This window comes from Macrobrachium rosenbergii, chromosome 33, assembly GCF_040412425.1.
Source record: "Macrobrachium rosenbergii isolate ZJJX-2024 chromosome 33, ASM4041242v1, whole genome shotgun sequence".
Lineage (NCBI taxonomy): Eukaryota > Metazoa > Arthropoda > Malacostraca > Decapoda > Palaemonidae > Macrobrachium > Macrobrachium rosenbergii.
The window spans coordinates 6518258-6530792 of NC_089773.1; the positions used below are offsets into that span (position 1 = coordinate 6518258).

The following is a 12535-nucleotide window of genomic DNA, read 5'->3' on the forward strand; positions in this document are numbered from 1 at the left end:
ATTTTGTCTCTCAAAGCATACATTTTGACAATGATAGAAGTAGAGTGGTTTTAGATCTTTAGTTCATGAAGATTTACACGCTGGTACTGTTTTTTTTTTTCAGCCTGCATATGTGGTCCATATCTTTCCTCCTTGTGACTTTGCTAATGAAAATTTAGCCCGCATATCGCCAGATTTGTTGCACCGTGTTGCTGAGATATCATATCTGTTAATTGTGATTGCTACATGCTAATTGCCTGTCAGTGACCCTTCTGTCGAGAAGTATTTTAACCGACTTAAAAATATTGCACCAGACTCAAAAATGAAGCCTTGCATGTTGACAAATAATTTAAGCTACTGTAATTTAGTACAAAGGTATACCACACGATCCCTGAAACAATGCAATTATTCCACGGAAAAGGATTTGCGAGATCCATTACTTGATGATGTCAATCTTGATAAAGAGGATTACAAAAAAACAAGAAATTGTCCCCCTTCCCAGTTGAAAAATGACAGATGCCTGTTGTCACCGAGTTGGACATATTGTTGAGATGTACTGGGCGTAAGCTATATTGGCTGTGAGATTATATTCATGGTCATGGAGTGAAGTCATGTCATATAAAATATATATATATATATAAATATACAAAAGATGTTCTTTAATGATGTAGCAGCTAATAAGCATTGGTACATGTTTCCACTACATACACTTAGTCTCTATGCCAGCTTCACACATGCAGACAGTTTTTAAACACAGCAATTTCAAAACTGTCCTTTAAAGTTATCCAATTTAGTGGACGTAGGTAGAAAAATCTTATAAAAGTGAAGATCTGTAAAATATTTAGTTGAAAGTCTTCGAACTTTTATCCTTGCTGCTGGAAAATTTTAAAGTAAAGGTTTTGTTGAGCCAGGTACTTCTACATGATCTTGCTTGCTACTTGAAAATTGAAGAGGAGTAATTTTCACGAAAGTGTCCCGTTTAATTTCGTCTCCAGGAGGAATTGCAAGGCCCATTTCTTATCAATTGTCCAGTGCTACATGTTTTCACACTAGTTGGACCATGTACGTAAGTTATACAGTATATCTTATGTCCCTATTACCCCTCCCCTTGATATTTTCAGTGCTGAAACTTATTTGAAGCCGTTTTCCTCAGTATGAAAGTGCTAATTGCTCAAATTCATGCAATTTTTATATTAATAATAATGCTTAGATGAAAATCTTGATGTGGAACAGTAGACAAGGTTCGTTGGTCATAAGATGAAAATCTCTTATATAGTTTTCTTTGTCAGTTGAATGCTGTAGTCTTTACTCTGTAGTAATCGGAATGGTACTTACAACCTGGTATGATATCATAGACTAAAAACATTGTATGTCAGGTGGAAAAAAATTTGAAAAATTTTTTCATTATCTAAAATAAACTTGCTATTTAGTAGTTCATAAGCACAGAGTGGAATGTCAGTGTTTTAGCGGTAAATTTGATATATTCTGTATTTGTCAAAGAAAGAAAAACAGTTTGTAAAATGTGTTGACGAAGTGTACCTTCTGATTCAAAGAACATTTTGAGTTTATTGTAAGGATGGTGGATTACAATGTAGATATTATTCATTATAATTATTGTAATATAGATATTATTGTCATTATTATTAATTATTATTTTAATAGTAAAAAAAAAATTTGAGCCTCAGAAAGTAAAAGGATTTGTAACTACTAGACAAAATCGTTGTATTTGATGGAGTTTTTAGAGACTTGCTCTTAGTTGTATTGTGGTTAATGTGTAAAAAAAAAAAATGGCATACAAAATCACCAGATAATGCTGCTTAACGCAGCACATGTAAATACAAGACTCGCCGGGTCATTTGTAAACGAGCCTTCAGCCAAGCCTGTCGTGGTGCCCCAAGGCTAAGTGAAAGTAAATGTGGCTGAGGTGTTATGGCTATGTCTGGTGCGGTGATTTTTCGCCTCCTTGGACCCTCTGGACATCAAGCCAAAGACACACCAAAAATAAAAAATAAAAAAAAAAGATTAAAAAAAGTATATAAAAATATATTTCACAAGAGTGATGTATGTGTTGTATATATATACATATACATATATATTTTGCTAAACACACGCTGTGTGATTCAAATAGCCTTGGGCCCAATGGTGCCTCTATGCTGCCTATGTTGTTTAGATGAACTTGTATTATATTGTAAATATGAACATATTCATACTAAAGTTTTTTATACTGATCATTGTGGTGGGTTTGTACTTAAAATGATATTGGGCAGCCACAGCCACCATTATGAAGGTGGTCACTGCAGAGCTAGTCATCAGAAACTCTTGTTGTCTACTTCTGCAGGACCTATCTGTATAATTTTCTGTAAATAGTAGTATAAATCTGGGGTGGCTATTTAGTAGCCAGTTGTTAATAAATGTACAGAGAAATAGCATAATGTCATTCTGATTTATTTATATCATTCTATCATCGTCGTTGTCATCACCGTTTCACTTTCTGTGCCATTCATTCATTCATTCATTCATCCATCCATTCTACTCTTCTGTCTTCGTTCACCACTCATCATTCACACACAAAATTGAGCATCTGTGGGTTGCTTAGAAGAAGAAGAACCTTTTGAGGAGGTGAAATCACTATCTTCATTCTTTAGCTTCGTTCTTTTTGAAATCTGTATAAGTGGTTATGAATTCCCACGCCCCTCATTCTTCTGTCTCAATCGTTAGCACAGCCCTCAGGAACCTATTATTATCTCTGCTGCAGCACTGTTAAGTTTTGGGGCAAAGCATGTGTGTATTGCATGTACAAATTTGCCTTTCCCCTCATTTCATTTCTTTTCTACAAAGTGAGGAAGCGTTAGTGGTGTTACAACATTGCCGAGAAGAATTTAAAATGAAAATATAAAAAAAATCATCCCCGTTTTTGCCTCATTCTTGAAATGAATAGGTGTCAGACTGATTCTCATATTATAAATAAGAGAGAGTATGTACAACAGAATAGGCTATTAGCTTCTATTGGAGTCTAAAATTAAGGATATACTACAGTATGGTCTAAGTTTGAGTTGTTTTCATTTTTTGCACTTATTTCAGTTCCTCAGCTGAATTCACACTATTGTATGTTTGCTCAAGAGGTTAGCAAAATTCTATTTTCACTTTTATTATGTATATGGCAAAATATATTTTTGATGTACAGTTTAAAATGTGAAAGTGTTTAAATGTAAGCGTACTTGTTAAGTGTTGCAAAAGAGATATGGGAGTGTGTCTGAGGCGTTTGTAAATAGGTCTAAAACTTTTAGGCTGTGATCCTCAGTTCTCTAGAAGCTTCTTTGGTCAGAAAAGTTTATTGAAAGTCCATTGACCAATATAAGTTATTTCAAAACCCAATAAAGATACAAGAAAATTAAAGATGTCGTTTGCTTATCCTTTTATATAATTTATCTAGGGTCTCCGTGTTTCTGTCACTTGTCTCGTGGTGTAAATAAGGATAAGGATAACAATACCACTGAACACTCGATAATAATTAAACTGAAGAAAATGCAGCCATACTGCGAGATTACAACCATAGAAGGTCAGCCAAATACCGTACATAACACAAGGCAAATTTTATAAAATCTTCTACATTTCCAATTGCTGTTTATTTGTTACATAGTGGCAAATGAAAGGTTTCACAATGTAAGCATAGTATGCTAAGACTTGACCAACCTTATACACCTACATGAGAAACAGAATTATCTTGCTATTCTAAAAGTAGAGTCCTTATGTGTTCCCTTCTAGGTATGCCACTGATCAGAAGCTTATGTGCCCAATCAGCTTTGAGTGTTGGGGGAAGTGTTTTGGAAAAAGGCTGCTATTAATGTAGCAAAAAATTTTTGCTGCCGGCTCAGTGAACAAACCATTGCCTCACTAAATAGCTTTCCACACAAGATAGCCAGATGGGATGAGCTCTCATCCTTGGATACCTGGGTATATTGAGGCAGCACACAAATCCCTCAAGGTGATGTACTAAGGTATCCCTGTCAGTGTCCAAAAACTAACTAGTGGAATTTCTGGGTAGTGAGACCAGTATGCATACTTGGTCTGTGGACATATTGAAGGAAAAGAGCCTCTACAGAAAGAAGGAATTGGTGCAGTAGTATGAGACAATGTGCTGAGGGTAGGGCATTTCCTTCCCTGAAGCAATGGGAAGAGGCACCTTTCAATACCAAAGGGTGCAGGTGAAATAAAAACTTCTCTCGCCTCTGGGAAAAGTGTGAAGGACAACATCGTCTTTTTAACTCTGCAAATTTAATGGGAAAGCCAAGAAACTGTGGAGAGAAGAGAAAGAATGCAACATTATTAAAGAAGGGCTCAAATGCGAGATCACAGCATCTACTTTCTGCTGTCCTGTTTTAAAGTAGTGTAGTATGCTATAAATTGTTAGGAAGTTTTTGTAAATTTTGTTTGCTGTCACTCAAAATGTAATAGAAGATGAAGGATGCTTCAGGAACTGATAAAATGGCATCCAAAATCAAATAACCAAAAAATCAGAGGCAGTTATCCAAACAAACTTCCATACACATGAACACAGCCATCGCATATACCCAGTATTACTTAGTATTCAAAGAATGTACAAGGGAACCAATACACAATGATTATGAAAAAGCAACAGCAGATAAAGATTGCTGTTGATGATAAGTTGCAGATAAAGACTGCTGTTGATGATAAGTTAAAGAACCCTGACATGATAGCAAATGTACTCCAGAAATGAATTAATGTCTAAGGGACCCAGCTGAAGATAAAAATGACAGGAAGAAATTACAACTATGCCACTGAAGACTAGAACCTCAGAACACACGTTATTAATACATTAATAACAAGTTTTCACCACAGATAGGGAAGAGCAGTGCCACAACTACCAGAAAGTTGAACGCAGGCAGACAAATGAACTTGAGAACTGACTGTCATGTTGTCAAGTTTGAGATGAAAGGTTGTCACTTGATTATGCTGTCAGTGGGAAACAAAATTATTTTGACATGAGAACATGCAAGACTTCACTGGCTTTTGTTGATGAAAGCTTTCTAAGTAAATACATATTATTACAGATTAAAATGGATGATATTAGTGAACTGTGTGAAACAAATCTTTTAGAATTTGAGTCATATTTTACCACATTAAGTGTACCTTCAAGTATGAACAAGTATATACAAAGGACTTTTTAGCATATGGTAGTCACATTATGTAAAAAGTTGCCACATGAATTAAGAGAGGTGAAAACATTCAGGTACTGAAAGTGATGATTGTAAGTGTTCGTGCGCCTTTCCTTCTGCCCTTGATTCCGTATATATTTTAACAGCACTGGGACTGATGATGTTTTTTAGCAAAGCTAACAAATAAGGTACTCAGTTGATGGGACTACATTTTAACAACTTCAAAATGAAATCCAGGTAATCATGACTGTGAAGAGAGTCCGAGACTATTTTCACAGATGAGAGACTGAGGCTCGATTCTTAAAAGATCTATGTTAATAGGGGAGGACAGTTATGGGGAGACATGGGAAACCTTTCAAAATTTGGATGAACAAATCTTGCCCTGATGATTCTGTTTTCCAAGTATGCCTGTATTTATCCGGACAAATAGAAACTAAGTAGTAACTGATCCAAAGGAATAAATGTAATGGTTACAGGCTAATCTCCAATGTTCTATGGTTCCCTAAGGTTGTTAAGAAGCAAAATTAGTTTTTCATGGACTTAACAGCGTTTTGGTTTTGAGCTAAAATTCCACTCATGCATGGAGTCATTTGGAACCTCTGCCTGGTTCTCCTTGGTCCTAGCTTGGGTTGAAAAGGCCTTGGCACTGATCATAAGTACATAAACTTGGTCTCTGGAGCATAAAGTGCAAGTGCAGTGGCCTGTCACTTGCCTCTACCACTCATGAATGACCTTTAAACCTTATGTGAGAAACTAGAATTTTGAAGCTTATTTTCTGTTCTCTTGTTTGGATGTCAGCAGCCTCTAAGGATTGTTTTTAAGTTCTTGTTTAGGAAAGATTGCAAAAACTTGATTTCCTTTATACCAGCCATGGTAATACTACTAATTCAGACCATATCTGTAAGATTTGCCATTTGGTCATCTTTCATAAGCTGTTTTAAGATTTGGGGTGTACCCATGTAGCTGTCCAGCTTTTCTAATTCTACCTTGCTCCAATTCACCTTTCAATTAAAAACAAATCCTTTGGGCAAGCCCTATGAGAATCTAGAAACGAGAGACAGAGGTCTCATGAAACTAACTTGCAATGCTAAGACTATTTCTACAAGGGAATTCCATCATCGCTTCCAGTCTCCATATGTAAAATCAGTCCCAAAATCGCTTCATTCCCTCACCTGTCACACTGCAAATAGCATTCATGGTAGTGTTTTCAAGCTAATGCTCTCAACCTTCTAAAATGGTTGTGATAGCTCTCACATATTTCATCTTTAGAGTGCCATGAAGAACTGCCTAGGTTTATCAGATTTTTATTATGTTTTTCTATGTTTATTTAAATGATAATAATCATTTAAATGTCATGTATGTACTATATTCTCGTCTCTGTTCTTTCTTGCATTCGAGTCTGGAAGCTTGCTGTGTAAGTTGATGGAATTTTATGCCTGTTCCATACAAATAGTAATAATTATTAACACTAAAATATAATCAAAGACATATACTGCAGACCCAACTCGGTAATAATCCTGTAATATCAACAAAGATTATGGTCCTTCAGGTTTCATGCAGCAATTACAGGATAACATAAAATCTTATGTAGATGTCCGTAGGCAAGAACTCACAAAGAGAACAAGTCGATGTCCTTGGAGGAAGACTTGTTAGAGACATGTTGATAAAAGAAGCAAAGACCACAGGCCCTGCTTTCCTCATGAGACTTTTGACTTAATTGCAGAAGAAAAGCCATGGAAAACCTGGAGCCTTTGGAAAGCTCTCAGATAGGAATACACTCGGGAAAGGATGCAAGATCATCTTTTCTGAAGATCTCACTATTTTCATGGCATCTTTGTAAGTTCTCAAAGAAGCCCTTGCCAACTACAGACAAGTGTGCAGCACTGGATACAGAAATGACCAGCATGAAGACCATGGATGCGATAGGAGATTCAGGTTGGGTCAGCGTGATTTTACAGCAAAAACATTTTCAATGGGCTGATTGGAAATTGAGGAATACCTCTTTTACAGATGGAGTTCATATAATTAAGTCTATCAGGATGACGAACCAAATGGCATCCACTGCTCTAAATGACAATCACTTTCAAGACACCCATTACATCAATTGTCAATTGCCTTAGGTTTAACATAAGGAACTGTCATTTACCAGTTCAAAGGTCATCTGTTTTGGCCTTTCCATGTTTGCCCTGGTATTCACCAGGATAAAAGGGGCCAGGATAAAGGGGCCAATTGCAGTGTAGGCCATTATAAATGGCATTTGCCTTCGCAGAGATGCAGGTTACTACCTGAACCTTTAACCCTCCTTAAACAGAAGCTTCACTGTGTCCAGTGGCTGGCCTGGAACTACAAATCTTAGAGAATAATAACTGAGAAAAGTCTGACCTAAAACAGTTGCAGAATGCAACCAATCTTGGCTTAAAGATAAATTCAAATACAGTCTGGCTAAGACCACTGCAGTATCAAACAGTGAAGTTCAGAGAGCTGTTTAATCATTCCTTTGAAATAAGGAGTCATATAGAGTTCTTCCAAGGATATTTAGGATTGCTGTAAAATGCAGTGACAGCAAAAGTAGTTAGCAGTAAATCTAATTCCACTCAATAATCAATAAGGAAACTGTTAGTAGGTCACAGGGACATTATGATGTGAACACTTATGGAGGAAGGAAAAGTCTAATCAGGCTTCTACCAAATAAAATGCCTGTAAGTGAAAATGGTAGAGAAAAAAGATTAAAAAAGAAGAAGCAAGTAAAAAGAGATACTGGAATATATAGGTTTTAGCACTAAAAAATCAACCAGTAAAGGGCTGTCAGGTCTCCGGTGAGACCTTTTCATTCAGCAATATGAGACCACTGTGAAGAAAGAGGATTTTAAAATCCTTACAAAATCTAGATATGAACTTGAACTTAAAACCAGTATTTACGAGATTAAAGAAACCAGGATTAAATTCGGATACTAGTTCATATCCACTGTATGTCTTGTAAATATGTTCTTCCCATTTTATGTAACGTTTTTACCAGTTTACAATGTTTTGTTTACTTTTTTATTATAATATATCTCGTGCCTTTTTCACCAGTCTTATAATATTTAAGATGTTTGTGTCTTTTACCCTTTTATGTCATTCTATGTCTTACTCATTTCAGTCCTTTGAAAATGACACCAGATGTGTGTTTGAGACGTAAATTATAAAGAAAATAAAAACATGGTTGTTCTCCACTTTGAAGTTTATCTCTCTGTTGAGATTTCCTACATCAATACTTTTTCTGAATTTGACACTTCCAAAGTTTGTCCTCTGTCATTTCTTTTAGTGGCATTACTGGGATTTTACTATTAAACCTTGACATAAATGGTTACATTACTAAGAAGGTGAAGCAGTTTTTTAACCTGCTGTGTCTACTAAAACAACTACTCATGGAACTTCCATTTGACCCCAGATCTAGTATCAGATACATCTACCTCAATTTTACTGTGACTTTCGGGGAATGAATGTTAACTCAAAACAATGTCAGACCAACTTTATTTGCAAGTTGCAACATTCCACTAATCTACGAGTTGCTTGGACTTTATCTAGTGATCCCCGTAGGTGAAGATTCATGTAATCATGTAATTATGATTCCCAGACCATATAAGTGCTCTGCAATGGACTTTCATCAAGCAAGGGGAACCATCTTTTGTGGCTGGTGCCACAGTAACAGTCTCCTTTCCACTGCCTTCATTCCTTACCTGGCAGATATCTCCAGCTTCCTCTAGGAAAGGAAAAGGAATTTCAGTCCCATTTATCAGGGGAAATGGATCAATGTTCTCTGGGGTATCGTACAAGAATGGCCCTTGCCTCAAAACTGTTCTGGAAGTATGAGGCCTATTTCAAAACTATAGGAAGGAGGTACCTCATACTATTAAACACCTACAGAGAATACTAGTAGTCGATTCAATTACTACGACCTTCCTTCTTGGGAGTTTTGCACTCTTCAAGCAGGTGAACAAATTACCCAAGCTGTCACTTGAAGTAACACCACAAATGGAATTCATAGAAAAACTCTAGATCCCAAGTATGGGGGAAGTGACAACCACTTTCACATATCTGCTTCACAACAACTTTCACTAGTTTTTGTAGTTCAATTTTGAGTAATTGTTATATGTCGAGCTTTGTTAACCCTGATATACTCATCTCAATAACAGTCAAACAAAGACAAATTTTTCTTCATATTCTAGTTCTTGTATGGAAGTAAAATGTGAAGTTCTATACAGCTGCCAATAGGAAATTTGACAGAATGAGGTCTACAATCAGTGACGGTAATTGTACAACGGTGCAACAATCATGGAGGGAAAAATAAAACTGTCTGACAGAAACAAACAAACTTCATACGTGCAGTTAAAGTGACCTCATCCAATCTTTGACATTCAGTATAAAATCTCTATTCCACTGGTACAAATCAAGGAGAGTTCTTAGCAGTTTAAGCAGTAGGAAGGCTTCAAGATCATACTCTGTGTTAACCAGCTGGTATAAGTTTAGTATTTTCAATTAGAATCAATCAGTAGTTTTTCACAAATGCCTGACTGTAATTACAATGTACATATGTAATTTAATTAGATACTGTTTTTTAATAAAAAAAGTGAATTAAAGAATACAATAGTTCCCACCTTTCAAGCAGATTAAGAGGCCTGTTTATTTATAAAGTGTATACTTCATTTGCTTAAGAGTTATTTTTCATAATCTCTGCTATTACTGTACTGCACACTTCTTTGAAATTTTGTGGTCATCCTCCTGTGCTCAAGGTCCAACAGCCCACAAGTCAGGAACTGCCTGCAATTAAGAGAGATTAAATTGCTTATAAGTTTATAATCCTCTTCTATTTAAATAATTTAAACAATACAGGTAAAGCATGTAACCTAAAATTTATGAAATGCATTTATCTGGTATACCTCAAGTTTCTTGTTTAAATTTGACAGGGGTATTTGATTGGAACTTAATCAAGATGAATGGTGTTGGTTGATTTCTTCTGTATAATTACAAAAATATTACAGTATCATAAGTAAAAGGAGTTATCAATTTGTTAAGCCAAAAAAGTGCCCAAATGAGGTGCAATTATAAAAGTATGGTACAACGCACTTGTGAATACTGCCGTGTATAGTAAAAATAAATACAGTATATAAAGAGCATTTATCAGGTAAATCAAATAAGTAATTTACCAGGAACATGGTGCTTTACAAGAAGTTGAGAAGAGGGCTATTCTGGTTTAAGGAAAAAATGGTGGTTGAGAAAGTAACCAATGGACATCTTTAGGTTTTAGAAGTCCAAATGTTTTTAGAAAGATCAGGTTACACTAACATAAAATTTGGTGCAGACAGTTCTGAAATCAAGCTGTACATTATAATGAAAGATATTGGTACGGCTGTATGTTATGAAGGAAGATATTTGGAAGGTGTATGTTGAATGGAATTACACAAAGGAATGCACAGTACTAATCAATTATGATATGTGCTTTATGTAAAATAACTGCCAACTGAATGAGATTCCAAACTGATGGTATCAAACGTGATAGCAAAGAGACATGATTCTTGAAAGTACCTCCAATTACCTTTTTCTCTGAGTAAGGAAACAATTCCTGACCAGGAAACCTGCACACCTAAGTACTGCTCACCATGTATATGGAAAGCCCCAAAATTAGTGGCCAAAACTTCCCAGCCTCAGTCTTTGTTTGAAGATCCAGGATAAGAGACCTTGCCCTGAGGATGCTTCCACAATCCAGTAAAACATGTCATAAACACGTGTTGGTAACTCTTCGCAAACATATCACAAACAGGTCAACAACTTACTGGTAATCATAAGCAGAGCTTCATACCATTACCCAACCTTTGCCAAAGGTTCATTCTCCACTTACGCATGTTTGCTTGTCTTCAACCTGTTTGTGATACGTGTGCAATACGTTTCTGACGTGTGTTGATGTGTGACTATATTATGGATGCAATGCACGTTTAGAGATGACGTGAAAATCACTGCATACAGATCTCAAAAGCAGTTCCTCATTTGAGGCTGACATGTGCACAGACTGGCAGGAGTTAAGTCAAGTTAAATGCTTCTAGGAAATGGACAGAATTAGTACGTTCATGATGTGAAATTACATACAACAAATGTCCAAACTTGTTCAGTTTATATATATATATACTCTCTTATTCACACGTGAACTATCTCCGACGCCTCTCTTTGTACGAATCTAATTTAGGAGCATTTTCAGGAGAGGAAATGCTCCAAGTGGCTCCAAGTCTAGACGCCCTTTGTGTTGGAGCTTTAAATGAAACTGGGAGAGGAACTTCCCCTTATTTTATAAGTCTAGTCTTATCTCTTGAGTTTATCTTAGATACAACGTAGTCCTTGTTGTCATTATTGCTTGCAGAGTCTGGTTGCCTGTGGGTAGGCCTATGCAACTGCAGATACAACGGTCGTTAATGCATTTTACTGAAATAACCTTACAAAGTCTTTAACTAGCCTTCAGTTTATAATCCGGTGCAGTTAATGCTATACCACACTAACCAATGGATTGTGACTACGCTAATTTTAGTTATACGAATCACCCTCCCCAAATATATAGTCCTATAAACTTCGCTTCTTTAAGAAGCCAATTAGAAGTTGCTGAAGCATTCAGTCTCACATTTTCACTTTGTTTTTTACTTGCATTTTCTTCGGTTCGGGTCTGGTCAAGCCAGGGGCAACATAAATTTGGCAGGCACAAAACCGCCACCCATTCTCAGCGTCGTAACGTCTTCAGTGGGTAGACAGAGTCAGACAAAATTGTGGTTTCGTAAACATTGAGAGAGAGAGAGAGAGAGAGAGAGAGAGAGAGAGAGAGAGAGAGAGAGAGAGATTGTTTCATTTCCGTGCAGACTTGTTTGTTCGAAAAAGAAAAAAAAAAGGAGTAATCTAAATGTCTTTTCGCCAAATAGAAAATTGTTTTTTTTTTCCAGTTCTCTTTTATCCCGTAACCTATAAAACTAAACAGGGAAGGCCTTTTGCACGCTAGATGGTCCACAATAATTCACTGAACAGAAAGACCTTTTTTTATTGTTACGTAACTAAACAAATCAAATACTGATGTTACGTAACGTGGTTTCCTATCTCTGATATCTTTTCTGGTCGGGAAATTAGTCCTGAAATTTGTGTATAAGATTTTACACAGACAAATACTTTCGACATTTTTCCTAGTTGGAAAAATTATTCCTGAAAATTGCGTATAATATTTTACACGCACAAATACTTTTATATGTTTTCTAGTCGAAAAAATATTCCTAACAATTGTGTATAAGATTTTACATATACACAACGTGATTTCGACTACCTACCCATACAGAGCAATAATAATCCCTTACGGCTGAAAAGGTATTTCC

General features: G+C 36.1%; 1 protein-coding gene across 1 annotated transcript in view; it reads left to right on the forward strand.

Moving 5' to 3' along the window:
* spen (split ends) overlaps positions 1 to 3375 on the forward strand; it is a 198789-nt gene extending 195414 nt beyond the window's left edge. The window contains 1 exon segment of the mRNA XM_067133255.1: positions 104 to 3375. Within this exon segment, the coding sequence (XP_066989356.1) occupies positions 104 to 232 (129 nt within the window). The 3' untranslated portion in view covers positions 233 to 3375.
* Positions 3376 to 12535: the final 9160 nt, after the last annotated feature.